Here is a 22,519-nt window from a genome sequence, read left to right on the forward strand (position 1 = left end):
GACAATAAAAAATCATACAGCTTCATATTTTGTAGACTTTCCTGCCTTGGATGGACATAAAAACTGAGATATGACGCCTCTGGGTATCTGTCCGTCTGTGTTTCCTCAGAGGAAGCAGCCACATTCACCAAGAACCTGTCCAACGTGGAAGGAACAGAGACAGACAGCGTGAAGTTGATTTGTGAAGTTTCCAAGGCCAACGCCGAAGTCACCTGGTACCGAGGAGATGAAGAGCTGCCAGAAGGCGGACGCTACGACCAGCTCACGGACGGTCGAAGGAGGATCTTGATCATCCAGGACCTGAAGATGGAAGATGCTGGAGAGTACAACTGCAGACTGAGTCCCACTGTCAGAACTTCTGCCAGCCTAAAGATCAACGGTAATGACTCCAAAATAATGGATTACATCATTTAACATTTAGTAGAATTAAGACTTTAACTCTTTGCTCTTATTCTCTCCTCCCTGTCTTCATTTCTTCTTCTGCCTTGAAGAACTGGCAGCGGAGTTCATCTCTCGTCCTCAGAACCAGGAAGTGGTGGAGGGCGAGAAAGCCGAGTTCTCCTGCACCGTCTCTAAAGACACCTATGAGGTGAAGTGGTTTAGAGGTGATCGAGAGATCCAAGCTGGAGACAAATACACAATCGTCAGTGAAGGAAAGCGGAGGGCCCTGGTTGTGAACAACTGTGACCTGAAGGATGAAGGTGGTTACGTTGCTCACATCGGCAGCGTTAAAGCCTCCGCTGATCTCTCTGTGACAGGTAGGACCTTCATCGTCTCCTTAGCATCTGGTTTTGGGAATCTTCCAGGTGGTGTTAACAGGTCTCTGTGCTGTTGCAGAAAAACTGAGGATCGTTACACCAATTAAGGACACAGAGGTGAAGGAAGGAAGTGAGATTGTGTTTAACTGCGAGACCAACACTGAGGGAGGAAAGGCCAAGTGGCTAAAGAACGAGGAGACCATTTTTGAAAGCAGCAAGTACATGATGGCTCAGAGGGACAACGTCTTCTCTCTCAGGATCAAGGATGCCCAGAAGGCAGACGAGGCCAGCTACACCATCTCTCTCACTAATAACAGAGGAGAACATGCCAAGTGCTCTGCCAGCGCTAAAGTTGCAGGTAAAAACATTTACCTTTGTCTCTGCTGCGTTGTTTTTCTTCTTCGTGGATTTTTGATTCTCTAATCTTTGTATGACCCCCACAGAGGAGAAACTCAAATTCCTGGAGCCCATCGAGGACATTGAGACTCAGGAGAAGAAGACCATCAGCTTTGTGTGCAAAGTGAACCGGCCTGAAGTGACCGTGAGATGGATGAAGGCCGGCCAGGAGGTGACGCTCAGCAAGCGCATCGTCTACAGAGTCGATGGTCTCAAACACACCCTGACCATCAAGGACTGTGTCATGGACGACGAGGGCGAGTACACTGCCATGATCGGAGACGACAAGTGTGCTGCAGAGCTGATCATCAGCGAGGCGCCAACTGACTTCACGGGTCAGCTCAGAGATCAGACCATCACTGAGTTTGAGGATGCAGAGTTCACCTGCAAGCTGAGCAAAGAGAAGGCTGCTGTCAAGTGGTACAGGAACGGACGGGAGATCCGAGAAGGACCCAGGTATCTGCCCACAATATTTAAACAGAGCAACAGCCAAACCCGGCATTCCAGATGCTAACTTGGCTTTAAGATGGCAGACAAGGATATAGCTTATAAATGTCTCTCTGGTAGTTTTCTAAATGCAAACTTTTGCTTTTTTTTGCAGATATCATATGGAAAAAGAAGGCAAGACATGCAGACTGATCATCAAGGTTTGCAGACCAGACGACGAGTGTGAATACGCCTGTGGAGTTGATGAGAGAAGGACCAGAGCACGGCTCTTTGTTGAAGGTCCGCTCCCTGATTCCATATCTTGTCGCAGAAACTCAGAAAAACATACATTTTTCTAATATTCAAAATGAATCTGTCTTTATTTCCTGAAGAGACCCCAGTGGAGATCGTCAGACCACCACAGGACATGTTTGAACCTCCAGGCTCAGATGTCGTGTTTGAGGTGGAGCTCAACAAGGACCGGGTGGAGGTTAAGTGGATGAGGAACAACATGATCATTGTCCAAGGTGACAAGTACCAGATGATCAGTGAGGGCAAGATCCACAGGCTGCAGGTCTGTGAGATCAGACCCAGAGATCAAGGAGAGTACCGCATCGTGGCCAAAGACAAGGATGCCCGGGCCAAACTGGAGCTGGCAGGTGAGATCAGGCAGCCCAGACTGTAAGTCAGTACAGGAAAAGTTACTTATGTCTACTTTAAAAGCAATTTCTTTAAGTCAGAGGTCTTCAACATTGGTCCCCAAGGGCCAGTGGTTTATATGTTTTTTCTTGTTCAACTTTCCTGAACGAGCCTCTGAAGAACATCAATACATTGAACCCAGAAAACTGGATTTAGTCAGAAATTCACATTGGTTTCAAGAATAAAATGGGAAAAAAAACAGAAATTAAGCTTGCAACCATTTTCCTTCCTCTGCAGCTATTCCAAAGATCAAGACCACCGACCAGAATCTGGTGACAGACGCCGGCAAACCCTTCGTCATGACGGTTCCTTATGACGCCTACCCTCGTGCTGATGCAGAGTGGTTGTTTGATGGCAAAAGTTTACCCATTCAGAACATTGATACTTCGATTGACAAAACAGAGTACCGTCTTAAGAGCCCAACCAAGGAGGACCAGGGCCGGTACCGGGTGGTGATCAAAAACAAGCATGGTGAGGGGGAGGCTTTCATCAACCTGGATGTGATCGGTAAGTCTGAGGGTCAAAGGTGACTCAATAATCCGCTGCCTGAGGCTGGTGGTGTTCTACATGTCTTGTCTGTGGTTCACAGATGTCCCTGGACCCATCAAGAACCTAAGAGTGGTCGACACTGCTGACGGGGAGGTCAGCTTAGCCTGGGAAGAGCCTGAGAGCGATGGTGGCAGCAAGATAATCGCTTACATTGTGGAACGACGAGATGTAAAGCGGAAGACCTGGACTCTTGCTACCGACCGTGCTGATACACCAGAATACTGCGTCAGCGGTCTCCAGAAGGACTCCATGTACCTGTTCAGAGTGTGTGCCCGTAACAGAGTTGGCCCCGGACCTATCGTTGCCACTGAAGACGCGGTTCAGGCCAAGAACAAGTTTGGTAAGCAACCCCTAACAGCTCCTCACACATTTTTGCAATCTCCACACTTTATAACCACATTTTCTCTGTGTTTTTTGCTGACCTTCAGACGTTCCAGATGCCCCAGAAAATGTTTCCGTCGGTTCGGTGAACCGGTTTGGAGCCACTGTCAGCTGGGAGCCTCCTAAGTTTGATGGCGGCTCAGAGATCACCGCATATGTGATCGAGCTCCGAGACAGGACCTCTGTGAAATGGGAGGCGGCCCTGGTGTGTGGAGCCAGCGACCGCTCGGCCACGCTGAACGACGTGGTGGAGCACAAGGAGTACATCTTCAGAGTCCGAGCGGAGAACAAGGCCGGCATTGGAAGACCCAGTGCTGCAACCAACCCCGTCAAGATCATGGATCCCATTGGTAGGCTGAAACCAGCAGTTCCTGTTCTGTCTATATATGCTGATTAAAAACGTGTTTTAGTCAAAAAAACTTTCATTTAACTGTGAAAATTGACTCTCACTAAAGAAACTGCATTAATTATTTTCTTCAAATCAGTCGTAGGCAGCGGAAGATTTAACTTAAAAAAAACCACTGAGAAACATTTTATGTCCTGCAGAGAGGCCAAGTCCACCTCTGAACCTGAACTACAGCGACCAGATCAGTACCGCTGTCTCTCTGACCTGGGAAACCCCAGTGAGCAACGGCGGCAGCATGATCACCGGCTACATTATTGAGAAAAGCGACGAGGGCTCAGACAAGTGGCTGCGCTGCAACGCCAGACTGTGTCCTGACCTCTTCTACCGGGTACTCAGCTTCCCAAAGATTCAGTCATTTTCCAAACAATCCCGTTTACCTCCACATGGTCTGATGTTCAGCTGTGAATGTTCTGTGTGGTTGAACTCAGGTTTCTGGACTGAAGCCCGGTCAGAAGTACCTCTACAGAGTTTGTGCTGAGAACGCCGCCGGCGTCTCGGATCCAGCCGAGCAGCTCGGACCGCTCCTAGCTGACGATCCACACGGTGAGACTCATTCAGTTTTTCTTCAAAATCATATGAAATCATATTAAAACAGAATATTAGTTTTGCTAAACTATAGAAACCCTGTTATATTATTTTGAATTTATGCTAAATATCAGCTTCTCCACTGAACAACAAACAATACTTTGAGTTGAAATAATTTTTAAATGTGATAAGAAAACTTTTATCTTCCCACAGTTGGTCCAACGTTTGATCTGAGCGGCTTTAGGAATGGCCTGGAAGTAATTGCCCCTCAGCCTCTCACCATCAGAGTCCCCATCACCGGATACCCAACTCCCAAAGCGAAGTGGACCTTCGGCGAGAAGGAGCTAACCACCGCAGATGAGCGCGTCTCCATGGTGACGAAGCCGACGTTCACAGAGCTGACGATCTCTCCGAGCGTCCGTCCCGATAAAGGCACCTACACCCTGACCCTGGAGAACGACGTCTCATCCGTCTCCGGAGAGATCGAGGTCAACGTCATCGGTAAGTTCAGCTCTTCTTGCGAACGGGTTAAATCTGAGTAGAAACAATGGAGTCCAGATAGTTTTCATGTTTCCTTTACTCTCCCAGCATGTCCAAGTGCGCCCAAAGACTTCAAGGTAGCAGAGGTGACCCGGCACCACGTCCACCTGATGTGGGAGCCTCCAGAACACGATGGAGGAAGTCCAGTTACCCACTATCAGATTGAGAAGAGAGAAGTTTCCCGCAAGACCTGGGCCAAGGTACATCTGAGCAGAGAGACTTGATGGATTCATGAACAGGGAGCTGACCGGGTCAATGGGGCTCTAGACAGAGAATAAATTAACCTTGCATGCAAGATGAATTCTGGCGGCATTTGTGCGTTCACAAACACACGAGAATCCATCTTGTACCACTTGGGCTTCAACCGTTTGTGTCCAAACCAAAATGGATTTGGGCTAATTACATTGCAGTATTGTGGTTTAAGGCGGGACATACCAGCTATAACAAAAGCAAGGGCTGCTGAGCACACAGCCGAACAAAAATAAACATGGCAGCGCAGGAGGATGTATGCGTAGTTGCTGCTATCACATCTGTATTGTCAGAATCCACCATTTCTTCTTTAAAAGAACTACAGGAAGAAGTGCCTTGACTAGCTTACCTTCTTCTGGTTTTGCATGACGTTGTTGTTTATGTTTAAATTTGGTACCGTGATTGGCTAAAACCAGCCTTTGGTAGATGGGCACTAGGTATCATTTCACCCAATCAGCTCAGAGAGCTCTGCTGACTTTCCCTCCTTCCCCTAAACGGATTTGATGGGAGCAGTCCCAGGTTGATAAAGTGCAGAACGTAGAGTGCTACTTATTATCAATGTGGCTGGCCGGGTTAACAATAAATCAGTCTGTGTTTCATTTAAACAACAAGAAGAGCTTGAATTAAATATCGCCAGAATCTGACACAGCGTCTTGATATTTGAATAGATCAGCAGTTGGATGCCTGAAAAGTGTCTGGAGCTTTTTGCCAACCTGCTCAGCTTTGCGCTGATATTTCCTCCAGGTTGCTACTGGTGTGATGGATCTGGAGCACACGGTAACTGATGTGGTTGAAGGAAAAGAATATCTGTTCAGCGTCATCGCCTGCAACAAGTGTGGACCTGGAGAGCCAGCCTACATCGATGAACCCGTAAACGTCTCCTCACCTGCTAGTAAGTAACACTTCTGTCCTTCAGTAGAGAAACAACTTTTACAAACTTTAAATCCAATTCTTGCAAATGTTTTTTCATGACATTTTCTGATATTTGATCTTTTTTCTTCCAGCTATTCCTGATCCTCCTGAGAACCTAAAATGGCGGGATAAGAGTGGAAAGAGCATCTTCCTGTCCTGGGAGCCTCCAAAGTATGACGGCGGTACGCCGATTAAAGGTTACATTGTGGATAAGTGTCAACGTGGGACGGACAAGTGGGAACCTTGCTGTGACCCCATCCCTGAACTCAAGTACGATTTCCATGCTTTGACTGGAAGGATCATCAGTCTGGTCTGGGTTTTAGGATATATTTTAAGATTTTTTTTCTGACCACAGGTTCCAGGTGACAGGGCTAATTGAGGGCCAGTGGTATGCCTACAGAATCAGAGCAGTGAACAAGTTGGGGGCCAGCAGACCCTGCAGGGCCACTGATGAAATCCAGGCTGTAGATGCTCGAGGTACGCTGGTCTGTTCATCATCATATGATCCTGCTGTGGAGCTTCATTGAAAACAATCAGGAGGGGGGAAATCAGTCCATTTTTTACGTTTTCACATTTTTATTCTACCTGAAACAACAAAGTTAGGAAAAATCAGAGATTATATTAGAAACACAACTTGTAAACCCTGACTATTTTCTTTAAAAACTCCTACAGAGGCTCCAGAGATCCAGCTGGATGTAAAGCTGCTGGCCGGCCTGACTGCCAGAGCGGGCACCAAGATTGAGCTTCCTGCAGACGTGAAAGGAAAGCCCGATCCCCGCGTGAAATGGACCAAGGCCGACTTGGTCCTGCGAGCCGATGACCGCATCGCCATCGACTCGCAGCCGGGACACTCCAAGCTGTCCATAGGCAACACCACCAGAGACGACACGGCCACTTACATCATTGAGGCTGTCAACATCTGCGGACGTGCCACTGCCACCATCGACGTCAACATCCTGGGTACAATCTTCAGAACTTAACCAGAAGCATTTTCTTTGTATCTTCTGTCAGGGTTGCTCCTCCTCCTTAAGGAAATACTTCCTTATCCTTGGTCAAAGAGTTCAATTATAAAAAAAACATCTAACTTTAAGCTAGAAAAATACATTAAGGTGGTTTCCCCCGTCTTCTCAGATAAACCCGGCCCTCCTGCTGCCTTTGATATCTCTGAGATCACCAACAAGTCGTGCGTTCTGGCCTGGAACCCTCCCAGAGACGACGGCGGCTCGCCCATCACCAACTACATCGTTGAATGTCGTGAGACAGAGAAAGAGGAGTGGGTCAAGCTGTCGGCCACAGTGAAAGACACCACCTTCAAGGCCTGCAAGCTCACGGCTCTGAAGGAGTACGTCTTCAGGATCAGTGCTGAAAACCAGTATGGCATTGGCATTCCTACAGAGCACACCCCGATCATAGCGAAGTACGCCTTTGGTGAGTTGCCACAGAGTTCAGCCCATCACTAAACAACACACTGAACACATGACCCCTGAGCCTTTTTATAAGATAAATCAAGTTTATTTCCATCTGTTTCAGATCCTCCTGGAGCTCCAACCAGAGTCACTCCTTCCGACATCGCCAAGGATGCCGTGACCTTGACCTGGTTTGAGCCCGATGAGGATGGTGGCAGCCCCATCACTGGATACTGGGTCGAGAAGTTTGACCCAGAGAGCGACAAGTGGATCCGATGCAACAAACTGCCCATTAAGGACACGACCTTCAGGTAAAAAGTGCCGCCATCATGTTTCTAAAGTTCTGGGAAGCATTAATCAGAAGAGTTTTTAAAACTACATGTTTCTTTGATCGCAGGGTAAAAGGCCTTCCCACCAAGAAGAAGTTCAGCTTCCGGGTTTTGGCGGAGAATTTGGCTGGACCTGGAAAACCAAGCGTAGAGACGGATCCGGTGCTCATCAAAGATCCCATCGGTACGACACATGTCTGCCAGTATCATTAGTCGATACAGGATTTAAATCACACAGCATTTAGCCACTAAATCACACTAAGTGATATGACAGTAATGGGATGACTGAACATCCTCTTTCTATTTGGAAATTGAATTGTCCAAAAATCCTTAGAGATTTAAGAAAACCTTCCAAAGTCATAAATCTAACGGAGACAATCATGGATCTCATAAAAGCCTTGAGTTTATTAGGACTTTTCAGGTTTATATCTTATTACACAAAATGTGACCTACCTCCCTTTGTCATCTTGTTCCATAACTCTTTGAATAAAAAAGAAAAGTAAAAGAAATAGACATCCATCGCTACAGTTGCTGCTAGTTCGATTACATATCCTTTGAATACATCTCAAATCCATTTTTTCTGCCTGGTCTTCCTTTATTACATTCATTACCTCATAATATCTACTTAAGTACTTAATAACAAGAACTAATTTTAATCAGGTCTTTCTTGGTTGGTTCTTTTTTGTCAACTGTGATAAAACTTTCTTGTTATTCTAGTTTTGTTGTCCAGAATCTCATTTTCAAATTTTAATTGGAATATGTATACTTTTTTTATCTGTGCATTTATTTTATTTTTTGTGTTGTAAAATATCGCTTAAATAGGTAAAGAGTGATAGAACTATCACTTTGGGAATAATTGCTTAAATATATAATTGCTGCAACTTGTCAGGAGGACAGGAATGCACAAATCACACTAGTTTTCTGACTTTAATCTAGAGTTGCTCAAGTAAGGTAAGAGTTCAGCTCCACCTTTACAAATAAACACAATGTAAATAATCAGGCTAATGCAAAAAATAAATAAAAATAAAACTCTGACTTCTTTATTAGATCCTCCATGGGCACCTGGAAAACCTGTTGTGAGGGAAGTCGGCAAGACCTCGGCCTTGTTAGCCTGGACACGGCCGGAGCACGATGGCGGGGCGAAGATCGAAGGCTACATCGTTGAGTTCCAGAAGACCGGCAGCGAGGAATGGATCCGCATTGCAGAGGATGTTCCGCAGACGGAGCACCAGCTGCAGGGTCTGATGGAGAAGCAGGAATACTCCTTCAGGGTCAAAGCCGTCAACCAGGCCGGTGAGAGTGAACCCAGCGAGCCCAGCGACCCTGTGGTCTGCAAGGAGCGACTCTGTAAGTCCTGCACACACTTTGGTAGCAGAGGACTCCAGAGGAAGAATCAGACACTGGACTAACCTTCTGTGTTGTTCACATCTAGACCCTCCATCTGCTCCTCAATGGCTGGAGGTCACCAACATCACCAAGATCAACGCCGACCTGAAATGGCAGGCTCCAAGCAGTGACGGTGGTTCACCCATCACCAACTATGTGGTGGAGAAGAGGGACGTGAGGCGTAAGGCCTGGCAGACCGTGGACACCACCGTCAAGGAGCTCAAATACACCGTGACTCCTCTCAACGAAGGATCCCTGTACGTGTTCAGAGTCGCTGCTGAGAACGCCGTGGGGATGGGGGAGTTCTGCGAGCTGGAGGACGCCGTGCTCGCCAAGGACACCTTCAGTGAGTTTCAACAAAAAGCATTTTTTCATTATTCAAGATTGTTTTATTACAGAGAATATAAAGGTCACTTTATTACTGAGTGACCTTAAGTGACCGATGCCGTTCTTTCTTAGCATCGCTCATTCTGTGCTTTTTAGTTGGAAAATATTACACCGCTGTTCTTCAGAAGGGATTAAGATTTATATTATAAAAAGGCAGCTCAGGAAATGCACAACGTTTTGAAGGATTCAAACATTTATTGCATTTTTACAGCAACTCCTGGACCTCCATACGCCCTAACAGTGATGGAGGTCACCAAGAGACATGTGGAGCTCAAGTGGGAACCCCCCAAGAGCAATGGTGGAAGACCCATTACCAAGTAAGATCTCTGTTAAATGAGGCTTTTAGTTATAAGACTTAACGATAACAATCTATGTCAAAAGGGCTGGGTAGTGTATTTTTTCTTTAGTTAAAGTAAAACCTGTGGTTCAGTCAAATATCCTTTTTGTCCTTCACAGGTATGTGATTGAAAAGAAAGAGAAAGTTGGAACCCGCTGGCTGAAGTGCTGCAAGACTCCAGATAAACAGACCCAGTTCAAGGTGACAGATGTGGATGAAGGATCAGAGGTGCAGTTCCAGGTCAGAGCTGAGAACGAGGCCGGAGTTGGAGATCCCAGCGAGCCCACCGTCATCCTCACTATTGAGGATCCAACAAGTAAGAAACTTTCAGGTTTTCTTTACAACCAAAGATGCAGTTGAGCCCAAACGTCTTCTTACGTCAGACAGATTAAGGTTTAAAGTAATCTTTCAATTTTACAAGCATTTTTATTTCTAGTGGGGGTGATATTAATGTTTGGCAGCGGCCAAATCAGAGTACAGGCTGCTAATAGAGAAAATGTGAAGAGAGTAAAGAGAAAAGATTAGTTTGACAGCAAGAAGACCCTCCTGCATCAAAGACACTAAAGATAAATGATAACACCAGTGGAAACATGGATGTCTAGCAATTATAAGAAAGGTTTGATTGCTGTAATCCTATAATTGTGGAAAAGGGTATAAAGCATGTTTTTTTCAGAATTGATATTCTTTTCATTTGTTTTTTTATTTTTATTATAATTTTGAAAGATGCATGTGTAATTTCCCATTTCCATTTTCCAATTTTTGAAGCTTAATCTGCAGGGGTTGTTAATTATTTTGGGTTTAGTTGTAACTTCAGGGAATAGTGAACAGAGATGTTGTTCAAAGAATTATATTTAATAAAAAATTGAAGTAAAATTCTTCCAACTAATTTTCTATAGGTATTAAGTTTAAGATAAATTAAAGTTCTGTTTTAAACATTGCGTAATTTCTGCGCAGGTCCTCCATCTCCTCCTCTGGATGTGGCCATCGTTGACGCCAGCAGGGAACACATCAACGTCACCTGGAAGCCACCGGCCAAAGATGGCGGCTTTCCGGTGACTGGATACCATGTTGAGGTGGCAGAGGCTCGTCCGGAGCTCAAGTGGCTGAGGGTCAACGCCCGGCCCATTAAAGAGCTGAAGTTTAAGATCGATGATGGAATCAAACCAGAGAAAAAGTATGTGATCAGAGTCCGTGCCATCAACTCTGTCGGTGTAAGCGATCCCTCGGAGATCTCCGACAAAGTTGCCACCAAAGATCCTGACTGTAAGCTTCCACAGACTTTTAATTTTATAGCATTTAAAGAGGCAAGAATGAATCCTGAATAATGATGATGTCTTCTGGCCTGCAGGTGCTCCAACCATGGATCTGGACGCACAGGACGTGGTTGTGGTTGAAGGTGAGAAACTGCACCTGAACATCCCCTACAGAGCAATCCCAACTCCCAAGATGGTTTGGCAGAAGGACACGGTGGAGTGCAAAGCCGACGACAGGCTCTCCATGACGGTTGAGATGAACAGCGCTCACCTGGAGAGGCTGAAGTGCCAGCGTGCCGACGCCGGCGCCTACACCATCACTCTGGAGAACAGCCTGGGAACGGCCACTGGAACCGTCAACGTCAAAGTCATCGGTAGGACAATCAGTCTAACAGTATATACTGCTGTGTTCATTATCAACATGTCTGCTGTGGTTTCCTTTTAACCAAAAAATCTTATTGAGAATAGCCTACAAGGTTGGCTTAGCCCCAGTTTGAAGTTTTAGACATTATCTGAAACATCTTTGCTGGCCTCCTGAACCTCGCAGGGCTTCCCGGTCAGTGTAAAGACATCACCTCCAGCGAAGTCACCAAGAACTCCTGCAAGATCAGCTGGGAAGCTCCGGAGGATGACGGCGGCACGCCCATCGTCAGCTACACCCTGGAGCGCCGTGAGGCGTCCAAGAAAACCTACGTGCCCGTCATGTCAGGCGAAGACGTCCTGACCTACAACGTCAAAGACCTTTACATCAACTGCGAGTACTACTTCAGGGTGAAGGCTGTCAACAAGGTCGGAGGTGGAGAATATTTGGAGCTGCGCAATCCGGTCCTCACTGAGGAAATCAAGCGTAAGTTCTGGCTCCTCATAAAATCTGGAGGGAAGACAGTTTAGGGTGAATCTTATCAAACATTTTGAACCTGTGGTGTTTAATGTGTTCACAGAGAAACCAGACCCTCCAATCCAGGTCGAGGCTCATGACCCCACATCCAAGTCCATCACGGTCACCTGGAAGGCTCCAGACTACGATGGCGGCTGCCCAATTCAGGGCTACATCGTGGAAAAGATCGAGAAGGACGGCGACCGCTACGAGAAGGTCACCCCCAGCCTGGTTCCTGGCTTCTCCTACGTGGTGACCGGGTTGAAGGAGGACATGGAGTACCAGTTCAGAGTCCGAGCAGAGAACGCCGCTGGAGTCAGCGAGCCATCACGCAGCACACAGCCTATTAAGGCTGCAGACCCTGTTGGTACGTCCAGCCGTCCAAAGATGTTTTCACTGCAGGAGAACGTTTTCTGTTAGAGACTAACTGTTTTCTGTTTTACATTTTCAGATAAACCAAAGGTCACTCTGCATGCACGTGTGCAGTCCGGCCTCTGCGTCAAGAAGGGTGAGGAAATCCGCATCGACGCTTACATCTCTGGCTCTCCGTACCCCAAAGTCACCTGGCTGAGGAACGATGAGGATGTGAGCAAGGAGCCCGCCAAAAAGATGGCTCCAGTGCTGAAGAAGAAGAAGAAGACCAAAGCCCATGTTGGTTTCCTTTCAGTAAAGACTTCAGTGGTTTCTAGCTATATTTAAAATGGTGTGTTTAATCTGGACTTTGCTTTGTGCAGGTTCCAGAACCGGAGGAGGAGTTTGTGACTCCTCTGCGGGAACGTCTTGGCCTGGATAAATCCACCAAAGGCCAGTCTGCTGTGATGATTCGTGACGCTGTCAGGATGGACCACGGCACCTTCACAATCAAAGTGGAGAACACTCATGGCTCTGCTTCTGCCTCCTGCTTCGTCAACGTCCTCGGTGAGAAACATATTTTTATCTTTATTATGCCTTAAATATCACATCTTTGAGTTTTTTCTTTGAGTTTATTTCAGTCACAAAATACAAACTTCCATAACAAATACATAAAAAGCAATCAGAAAGGTGACCTTAAAGAAAGGGCACAAGCAAAAGCTTATATGCTCAACTTTAATTGCAGTATTTAACAGGATGCCTTAAATATTCAAGAAAAGAAAATACTAAGAGAAAAATAAAGTAAAAATGAAAAAGTCATGTTTATGACCTTCATCCAAGATAAACATTCATTCAGTCATAAAACTGGCTAAGATATATTCTGACATTTTTGTTTTTAAATAGAAATATGAATTACATATTTCCATATCTATGCCATATCTATTCCATAACAGAGCTCCAATAAAAAACAAACATTTCTGTTTTACCACATTTTTAGCTTTTGGCACGATAAACTTATCCCCAAATCTTTGGTTGTATTTTGTTTTTTCCCGTACAAAATATTTTTGAACACAAGGTCTTTTGCTTAAAACTTATCTGGATTATTTTCTAATAAGCTAGAAAAACTATTTAACTATTCTAGATCTTATATACTGTATGTCTGCCGTGCTCTTGAGGTAAGGGACTCACCTCGCTCTCTTGCTCCGCAGACAAACCGGGCCCACCCATAAACTTCACCTTCGATGAGATCAGGAACACCTCGGTCATCTGTAACTGGGAGCCCCCGGAGGACGACGGAGGCAGCGAGATCCTGAACTACATCCTTGAGAAAAAGGACAACAAGAACGATGAGATCGGCTGGATCACCATCACCTCCACCCTGAAGGGCAACAGTTTCCCTGTCACCAAACTCATCGAAGGGAAGGAGTACATCTTCAGAGTAACAGCTGAGAACAAATTCGGCTGTGGCCCGCCGTGCATTTCTGAGCCACTCGTAGCCAAGAACCAATTCAGTGAGTAAAGGCACAAAGATTTCATCCATATATTAGCGACAGTAAGATTTCAGAGAGAAATATTACATCACTAAACTCGTCCTTCCCAATCAGATCCTCCTGATGCCCCCAACACTCCCAGAGTGCACGAGGTGACGGCAAGCTCAGCCCACATCTCCTGGCACGAGCCAAAGGACAACGGCAGCCCGATTCTCGGCTACTGGATCGAGAGGAAGGAGGTCAACAGCAAACACTGGACCAGAGTGAACCGGGCCCTCCTCAACTCTCTAGACGTGAAGGTCACCGGACTGATGGAGGGACTCACCTACATCTTCAGGGTGTGTGCAGAGAACCTGGCAGGCCCCGGGCCCTTCAGTGAGCCCACTGACCGCATCGTAGCCATGGATGCCATTCGTAAGTTCATCTCCTAAACAGTCGAGTGAAAATATGGGAAAAAGATTCAGTGATGATTTGATATCCAACATGTTTGTATCTTAATTAATGATTTCATAATATAGCATCCATCCACTTCCACACTGTTTATTTTAGGAATATCTTTAGTTATTCTTGCATGTTGGTTTCACCAGATCTTAAACGATCATTTTAGAACATACCTTTTAAGCATGAGTCTTGTCCATGCTACCACAGTTCCTCCTGGACCCCCCACTCCACGGGTTGTGGACACTGGCAAGGACTCTGTCATCTTGGCCTGGAAGCCCCCGCTGTACAATGGTGGAGGAGACATTTTGGGATATCACATTGAGAAGGTTGTGAATCTTAACCGACTAATTTAATCTCTTCATCTGCAACTTCAAATGTAACACTAACGACTTACCTGTTGAACTCTGCTTTCACAGGTGTTGGCTGGAGAGAAAGAGTGGAGTCGTTGCACCGAGTTCAGGTGTAAAGAACTAACATACACCGTGACGGGCCTCACTGAAGGAGCGGACTATTATTTCCGGGTCCTTGCTGTTAACGACGCTGGTCCTGGAGCCCCTGGTCTCACTGAACCTGTAACTGTCACAGAGCCACAAGGTATGATGAGTTTTCCTTCACCACCACCGTGGATTAATGTCTAAAAGCTGAACATTTTATCCGGGTTCGTCATAAAGAACCTTGTTGTTTTCCTAATAACTTATCTCCAGTCAGAGATTTTTACCGTTAAGGGTAAAACGTTGGAGTCTTTCTAATTTACTAAACGTCTCCCGCAGAAACTCCTGTTGTGGAATTTGATGACTCTGTGAAGAACGGCGTCATGATCAAAGCTGGAGAACCACTGAAGCTTCCTGCAGTCGTGACGGGACGACCTCAGCCAGAGGTGAAATGGGCCAAAGATGAGGCGGAAACCGACAAAGAGAGAATGATCGTGGAGACAGAGGGCAAGAAGAGCACTCTGTTCATCAGGAAGGCTGTGAGGGCCGATCATGGAAAATATCAGATCACCGGCACCAACAGCAGTGGCACCAAGTCTGCAGAGACCAGAGTGGACGTCATGGGTCGGTGTCTCAGATGTGTGTCATGAAACTTGTGAATGCTGAGCCAAAGCTGAAGCTTAACTCCTCCTCTGTTTCTGCAGATGTCCCTGGACCGGTGGTTGACCTGAAGACTGTCTTGGTGACAAAGAAAAACATCGTTCTCACCTGGTCAGATCCTTTGGACAATGGAGGCAGTGACATAATCGGCTACGAAGTGCTGAGGAAGGACGCCAAGATGAAGCTGTTCCGTCAGCCTATGGAGATGGCGTCCTGCAGGTGTGATGTTCAGGGCCTGCTGGCTGGTGAGGAGTATGACTTCAGGGTCATCGCTAGAAACAAGTACGGTGATGGAGCTCCAGCAGACCTGGGACCCATCCTGGCTGAGGATGCTAAAGGTAAAGTACTTAAAGATGGCCTGGGCTCGTTCTTACCTGATAGTCAAAGGAGTATAATGATAATAGTTCTTAAACCCTTCCAGGTACTCCATCTGCTCCTGAGAAACTGCACTACACAGACCGCAGCAAGACCACCATCACTCTGGCTTGGCAGCCCCCTCGCACCGACGGCGGCAGCCCCATCAGAGGCTACTATGTTGAGAAGATGAGGTCAGACAGCACAGAGTTTGACGTGGCCAACCGTAAGATCTTCACAGAGTGCTGTGGAACCATTGAGAACCTCTCTGAGAACCAGGAGTACCAGTTCCGCGTTAAAGCTGTCAATGAAGTTGGAGACGGAGAGCCATCCAGACCAATAACAGCCAGGATCCAGGATGATGAAAGTATGTACAAGAGGAACTGGAAGTTGATGAAACAAAGCGCTGTTATAGGACAACCTTTACTGATTTAGTTTCTTTCTTTTTTTTACCACAGTTGCTCCAGTTATCACTATCCTGAAGTTCTTCAAGAGCAATGCCATCATAGTGAGGAAAGGAGCAGCCATTGACATCCCAGCTGAGGTGATCGGACTTCCCCTGCCAACACTCCAGTGGAAGAAGGACGATGAGGTGATTGAGACGCCTGATGACGAGAAGATGACCATGGAGACAGAGGAGGTGAGAACCAGCTGGGGGATGCATGGGGTGGATCATGAGCAGTCAACCAGGTTTATGCCATATGTGAGGTGCTTGTTTATATCCACTCAAAAAGTCGTTTGAGGCAACACTGTAACAAAGGCTGTAGGTTTAGTCTGTTGTGATACGTATGAGCCATTAGCAGCACAAAGCTCTGATAGGAGGTTGCTATTACATTGAGACTTATCACGCAAAACCAACTTTTTAGCCCTTAAATCCATTTTGTTGTGTACTTGGAGTCCCTAGGAATGCAGAAAATGTTAATTCAGTCTATCCATGTGCTGTGTGGACATATTTATATTATGTTTAAGTCATATTTTTCAAGCTGTTCAGTTTTCTTTATTCTCTATTAAATATTTTGAACAAGTATGTCAGTATTTGTGGTGAAACTGCTAAAGAAGGTCATGGACTTCCAGAAAACCACTTTTGCAAATGCAGCATTTTTGTTTCTCTGAGGTATTGTGTGGTCCAAGCTGAAGGATGCCGAAGCTACATGTGGATATGTCAAAATACATCGTCTTCCAGCATGCCACAAAAACGGCCAAACAAGGTGGACAACAGTGCAGCCCCTTTTTGAAAGAACTTTAATCTAAATTTATTAAATTGGAGAAATGTTGAGGTGCAATAAAGAGAGATGCATAAAGATGACTCTACAGAAACAATAGATTGTGAGGTCATCGACATCGTGTTTAAGTCGTACTGTTGGTTCTTTATTTTCAGGTGAACCGAACCACAATGAGAACAAAGATAGCTATCCCAGTGACCGTCCGACAGGACAAAGGGAACTACAAGCTGGTGGCTGAAAACTGCTACGGAAAAGCTGAGCAAGTGATCAGAGTCGAGGTTCTCGGTAAGAACCAGAACCGTCCACAGCAGCTTTTCATGTTTGGCAGAGCTCCTGTTGGGTTTTTTCACATCGACTAACCTCAGCGTGCGTTTTCAGACCGCCCCTTTCCTCCGAGGAATGTTGTTGTGTCAGACATCAAGGCGGACTCGTGCTACCTGACCTGGGATGCACCAGAGGACAATGGAGGCAGTGAGATCACCAACTACATCGTGGAGCGCAGAGATGCCAGCAAGAAGAAATCTGACTTTGACGCTCTGACCATCAACCTGATCGACAGAAGATATGGGGTTTGTTAAAGCTACTAACATTTAAAGTTAAACACTTTGGGATGGAATAAAACATTTTTTTAAAGCTAAAGCAGAATTACAGCCTCCTGAGGTAGATATATTCTTATATATCTTTACTACTCAACTTTATTTTATTTTCCATAATATGCTATTTACCACTTTATCACCATAATAGAGCCACATTAATCAAAAAATAGAGTAGCCCCACCTTTAACGCACAATCAAACAAATGTTTGACTATTCATCATGTTTTGGTCCTTCAGGTTTACAAACTGAACTTGAACGGGGTCTACCAGTTCAGGATCAAAGCTGAAAACAAGTACGGTGTCAGCGACGGCTGTGATTCAGAGAAAGTCCAGCTCAGAGATCCGTTTGGCCTCCCTGGACCTCCGCGTAACCCCAAAATCATAGCTGCAACAGCAACCACCATGACCGTGACCTGGGATCCTCCTCTGGACAACGGCGGCTCCACCATCCAGGGCTACTGGCTGGAGAAGAGGGAGCGTGGCGCGGTCTACTGGGGGCGCGTTAACCGAGCCCCCCTTACCAAGCCGGCGGTGAAGGGTCTGCAGTACACGGTGTTGAAGCTCATTGAAGGAACAGAGTACCAGTTCAGGATTGCAGCCTGCAACGCTGCAGGAGTAGGACCCCACAGCGAGGCCACTGAGTGCCGCTTCGCCACCGATCCATGCAGTGAGTGAATCTGACATCAAAACTTTTACTGTTTTAGGACTTTTGTAGATCCACAAAACATATGGGCAAAATGTCTAGGAAAACCTCCCTGTTTAAATATAAACACCTTCAATACTGTTTTGATTCTTTAATCCAGGGGTGTCAAACTAATTTCTATATTCGGCCACTTTGGCATCAGGAAGTCATTAAAAGGGCCTGTTACACCTGTATAGTTGACACATTTGATTTCATAATGTCATTTCAGTTCTCATAAAAATGTAAAAGAAAAATGAACAGTAACATAAAAGTAGCACCCTTAGGCCCAATTTAAGCAGGATATCTGCAAAACAAGTTGATATAGGGATGAATTACACTTTAAATCCTCATCATTCTGCATCACTTTCCCTCTTTTTTGACATTTCTCGGTTGTTTTATTTGTGTTGTGGAAAAGCCGACATCTAGTGGCAGGATGCTGTTAATACACATTTTTAAAACATTCCCCCATTTAAAGTGTATTACCCACGTAATACACTTTAAATTGATATATGCCTCTATTTTATGACATGATATGCCTTTTTTGGCACTTGAGAGCCGGATAAATTGCCTTGATGGGCCGAATTCGGCCCGCGGGCCTTGAGTTTGACACTCAAATTAATTCCTGAGTAACCTCATGACAGTATTGGAAACTGAATATTATCAGAATCAGCTTTTTTTTTTTGCAAATTACGTATTTTTCTCTGAAACAAAATTACCTTTTACCCCTTTCTGCTCCTGTTTCTTAGATACCCCAAGCCCACCTGGCAACCCCGAGGTTAAAGATAAGACCAAGAGCAGCATCACACTGGCCTGGACGCCTCCAGAAAAAGACGGTGGAAGCCCGATCAAGGGTTACATCATTGAGGTCCACGAGGAAGGCTCTCCAGATTGGAGGAGGGTGAACCCAGCTGAAAAGCTCCACCCATCAACAGAAATCACCGTCCCTGACCTGAAGGAGGGCAAGAAGTGCAAGTTCAGGATATATGCAGTGAACGCCGCAGGAAACTCAGAGCCTGCAAGGACAGGCGACATCCTGGTTCAGGACATCCTGAGTAAGAGCAGACTTTAGTCCCCTGCAGTTATCTTCATCATTGCTGCTCTGAGCTGTTATGATTATGACACCAGAGCTGAGCTTCTTCTGTTTAATGTGTTCTCTAGTTGAACCCACCGTAACGCTGGATGTCAGCGCTCACGACCTGCTGTACTGCAGAGCAGGAACCCCCGTCAGAATCCCTGCAACCATAACAGGACGACCCATTCCCAAAGTCACCTGGACCTTCGTGGACGGGACTGCAGAGACTGAAAAGAAGAACGACCTTCACACGCTGCCCGTCGACTCAGAGGTTAGGGTTCGATTTATCACGGATAGTTGACTGTATGCTTGTAAACCAGAACTGCTTCTCAGACATTGGTAAAATAAACGATAGATGAAAATGGACTAAAACCTATGAAGTGCTAAAAGACACAACAGACTGCTTTTGGGAATGGTTTGAGGTCTTAATTGTGCCGTTTATGGATCATTCATTGGGGGATTCTCCTTTATGTTGCTGTTACATTTTAGATCCACTCTACTGACACAACTTCAGTGGTGGTGATCCCAGAAAGCAAGCTAAGCCACACCGGTCGATTCATCCTCAATGCAGAGAGCCCGGCTGGACACAAAGTACTCAAAGTCAGGGTCAACGTGCTCGGTAAGTAGAAGCATGAGGTGTTCCCCGAGATCCTTTAATGTGGTGTTCAGTAAAAAGAAACTAAATTAAATATATACTTAACAACAAGCTGCTATGGTGAATATAAATAATGGCTGGGATCCATAGAGAGTTCATAACCTTTTTGTTTGTCTGCAGACCTCCCCGGACCTGTTAGAAATCTGAAGGTGAGCGATGTGACCAGAGGAACCTGCAGACTCGCCTGGAAACCTCCAGAGAACGATGGCGGAGAGAGAGTGAAGAGCTACTTTATTGAGAAGAAGACCGTGGACGGCAAAGCCTGGACCAAGGTAAAGACCCTTGGCCCTCAGCTACTATCTCATCACAGACAGAAATGACAAGATTTCACCCTGAATCATCTTTCTTTCAGGTGAACCCAACCTGTGCTACTCAGTCTCTGGTGGTTCCAGACCTCATTGTTGGGCAGGAGTACTTATTCCGCGTCCGAGCTGAAAACCGCTTCGGGTTTGGGCCATATGTTGAGACAACTGAAAGCACCAAAGCCAGAGATCCCATCCGTATGTCTTAGTTGTCCTCAGTTACCTATTTAAATTTCCACAGTAACATTCCAGGCTAACACCCTTTCTCTGGGCTTATTTCAAAAATCTTCTGTACATGCAGATCCCCCAGATCCTCCAACAAGGCTCAAGATCCAGAACATAAGGAAAGGCACCGTCACTTTGACATGGAAGGCTCCGAAGAACGACGGAGGTTCACCTGTTACGCACTACAGCGTTGATCTCCTCTGCTGGGATTCCAGCGGTGCCCAGAAGGAGTCCTGGAGGCGGTAAGGCCTCAGTTTTCTGTCCACAGAGGCTGACATAGTGAACAAAAGCCGGTTGGATTCAAATACCATCCTTATTATTCTAGATCACATGTGTAATTTAAGAAGTTAAGTTGATTTGATGAACTAAACAGCATATTCAGGACATCAGCATTTAGAAATCAAATGAACTTAATCTGAAGCTAGATGACAACTCCTGCATACTTGGCTGTGTGTTAGTCTGGTTTGTCGTTACCTGCTGGTAAATGGTTTGTGTTGTTTCCTTTAGGTGCAACAGGAGAGACGTCGACACCACAACCTTTAAGGTGGAGGACCTGACTGAGGGAGACGAGTATGAGTTCAGAGTGATAGCTTACAATGAGGCTGGACCCAGCCGACCATCATCTACTGCTGGACCCGTCACCATCCAGGACCAGACCTGTAAGCCCAGAACTCTGACTAGTTCAGTAAAAGACAAATGAAAGGAATTTAGATTAAGTTTTTTCTATGTAGGAAGGTCATAGTTACTCAACATAAAAGGTTGATCACATTTTTCTGAGCCGTGTTTTGATTAGACCAGTTTTGACAAAAATCTGTGAAACTGAAATACTTGATTTTTTTTTTTTTTTTGTTTAAAAAACCCTAAGAGTAAAAGCAAAACAACTAAATTTTCAAGAACAAGTCTCAATGTTCCCATTGTCTTCCAGGCGCTCCATCCATTGAGCTGAAGGAGTTTATGGAGGTGGAGCAGGGCTCTGACATCAGCATCGTGGCCAAGCTTCGTGGATGTCCCTTCCCCACGCTCACCTGGTACAAGGCGCCTCCCCACAAGCCAGACAACAAGGTGGAGGTCCAGTATGATGAGCACATCAACAAGATCGTGTCAGACGACAGCTGCACGCTGCTCATCCAGCAGGGCAAACGTCACGACACCGGCCTCTACACCCTGGTGGCCTCCAACAGCCTCGGCAAGGCGTCCAAGGAAATGAGGCTCAACGTGCTCGGTACGGACACGTCAGGCGTACACACTGAACTGTCAGGATTTAACTGACTTCTTTTTGCACTCACATTACATACATGGGTTGTAAATTTAATATTTCCGCTCATCTACATTATTAAGTTTTATGTTTCATTTAGATTCTTTTTTAAACCAATCAGGGTCTTTTCTTATTTATATATCCATTAATTTGCCACTTTAAAGTACTTGAATTTATTGCATTACACCCTTTAAAGCATGATGCAGTGTTAATTGTGAGGAAAATGTTTTTGGTTGCTTTAAAAAAATAAAACATCAGGCTTTCAAATTTTCTTTGTATCATAATTGATACACTAGACTAAAAAAAATAAATTTTCCTCATGTTTTCTGCAATTTGATTTAGGGTGTGTGTCATTTGTATGTTGTAAATTTTATGTTCAGAAAAATACCTGCTTTGTTGAAGATATAGAGGTCTCATAAATGTTTGTATCAAGAATGATACAATTGGAGATAAAGGGTTAATACATGTTACATATCAAAATGTTTAGCACGATAATTATTTCATACACCTGTTTTTTAGTATTAAGCTAAAGCAAAGATATAAAAGATAATTTGTAACAAAGACTGAAAAACTGAAATGCGTTTTGGATAATTTTTTTACATTTCTTATGTAAATACAAGTTGAAATTGGTTTACCTATGTTGCACATTTGCAAAAGCAGTAGAATTTAGGAACAATTTACAAGATGAATATGAAATAAAGATTCTAAATTAAATTTCTTTAGTAAAAAATACCAGAATTGTATCAAGGATAAAGTATTATATCTATAAAACGTAAAATATAATTATTTGTGGTCCCATGAAACAAATTTATGACTTTTATGAAGAGATTGTACACCAAACAGAGCAGTTGATTTTCATGACTACTGACAAATACACTGTCGTAGAAAAAAACATGGTAGTACTATAGTAAAGCCTTATGCATAGCAAAAACGTAAAAGAAAAATTAAATAAATAAACCAGTCTACT

At 45.1% G+C, this 22,519-nt stretch overlaps 1 protein-coding gene across 4 annotated transcripts in view; it reads left to right on the plus strand.

Annotated features, from left to right (window-relative positions):
* The window catches only part of ttn.1 (titin, tandem duplicate 1), a 169,888-nt gene that overhangs the window by 81,647 nt on the left and 65,722 nt on the right, over window positions 1-22,519 (plus strand). For all 4 annotated transcript variants that reach the window (XM_036139670.1, XM_036139671.1, XM_036139672.1 and 1 more), the window contains 49 exons: window positions 110-379; window positions 492-758; window positions 838-1,116; window positions 1,202-1,610; window positions 1,756-1,880; window positions 1,973-2,239; window positions 2,517-2,786; window positions 2,869-3,168; window positions 3,257-3,559; window positions 3,756-3,943; window positions 4,044-4,158; window positions 4,354-4,641; window positions 4,729-4,880; window positions 5,674-5,821; window positions 5,934-6,111; window positions 6,197-6,318; window positions 6,514-6,801; window positions 6,973-7,269; window positions 7,372-7,558; window positions 7,645-7,760; window positions 8,624-8,923; window positions 9,009-9,308; window positions 9,561-9,666; window positions 9,806-10,002; window positions 10,641-10,949; window positions 11,035-11,313; window positions 11,487-11,786; window positions 11,881-12,183; window positions 12,268-12,467; window positions 12,551-12,734; window positions 13,376-13,678; window positions 13,772-14,071; window positions 14,306-14,424; window positions 14,515-14,692; window positions 14,869-15,153; window positions 15,234-15,527; window positions 15,611-15,910; window positions 16,002-16,183; window positions 16,922-17,051; window positions 17,145-17,335; window positions 17,599-18,028; window positions 18,790-19,095; window positions 19,202-19,386; window positions 19,605-19,734; window positions 19,891-20,042; window positions 20,123-20,270; window positions 20,374-20,539; window positions 20,805-20,956; window positions 21,223-21,519. In XM_036139670.1, coding sequence (XP_035995563.1) covers window positions 110-379; window positions 492-758; window positions 838-1,116; window positions 1,202-1,610; window positions 1,756-1,880; window positions 1,973-2,239; window positions 2,517-2,786; window positions 2,869-3,168; window positions 3,257-3,559; window positions 3,756-3,943; window positions 4,044-4,158; window positions 4,354-4,641; window positions 4,729-4,880; window positions 5,674-5,821; window positions 5,934-6,111; window positions 6,197-6,318; window positions 6,514-6,801; window positions 6,973-7,269; window positions 7,372-7,558; window positions 7,645-7,760; window positions 8,624-8,923; window positions 9,009-9,308; window positions 9,561-9,666; window positions 9,806-10,002; window positions 10,641-10,949; window positions 11,035-11,313; window positions 11,487-11,786; window positions 11,881-12,183; window positions 12,268-12,467; window positions 12,551-12,734; window positions 13,376-13,678; window positions 13,772-14,071; window positions 14,306-14,424; window positions 14,515-14,692; window positions 14,869-15,153; window positions 15,234-15,527; window positions 15,611-15,910; window positions 16,002-16,183; window positions 16,922-17,051; window positions 17,145-17,335; window positions 17,599-18,028; window positions 18,790-19,095; window positions 19,202-19,386; window positions 19,605-19,734; window positions 19,891-20,042; window positions 20,123-20,270; window positions 20,374-20,539; window positions 20,805-20,956; window positions 21,223-21,519 — 11,295 coding nt within the window. The remainder of the gene's footprint in view (window positions 1-109; window positions 380-491; window positions 759-837; window positions 1,117-1,201; window positions 1,611-1,755; window positions 1,881-1,972; window positions 2,240-2,516; window positions 2,787-2,868; window positions 3,169-3,256; window positions 3,560-3,755; window positions 3,944-4,043; window positions 4,159-4,353; window positions 4,642-4,728; window positions 4,881-5,673; window positions 5,822-5,933; window positions 6,112-6,196; window positions 6,319-6,513; window positions 6,802-6,972; window positions 7,270-7,371; window positions 7,559-7,644; window positions 7,761-8,623; window positions 8,924-9,008; window positions 9,309-9,560; window positions 9,667-9,805; window positions 10,003-10,640; window positions 10,950-11,034; window positions 11,314-11,486; window positions 11,787-11,880; window positions 12,184-12,267; window positions 12,468-12,550; window positions 12,735-13,375; window positions 13,679-13,771; window positions 14,072-14,305; window positions 14,425-14,514; window positions 14,693-14,868; window positions 15,154-15,233; window positions 15,528-15,610; window positions 15,911-16,001; window positions 16,184-16,921; window positions 17,052-17,144; window positions 17,336-17,598; window positions 18,029-18,789; window positions 19,096-19,201; window positions 19,387-19,604; window positions 19,735-19,890; window positions 20,043-20,122; window positions 20,271-20,373; window positions 20,540-20,804; window positions 20,957-21,222; window positions 21,520-22,519) is intronic.

This window comes from Fundulus heteroclitus, chromosome 7 (assembly GCF_011125445.2).
Source record: "Fundulus heteroclitus isolate FHET01 chromosome 7, MU-UCD_Fhet_4.1, whole genome shotgun sequence".
Taxonomy (NCBI): domain Eukaryota; kingdom Metazoa; phylum Chordata; class Actinopteri; order Cyprinodontiformes; family Fundulidae; genus Fundulus; species Fundulus heteroclitus.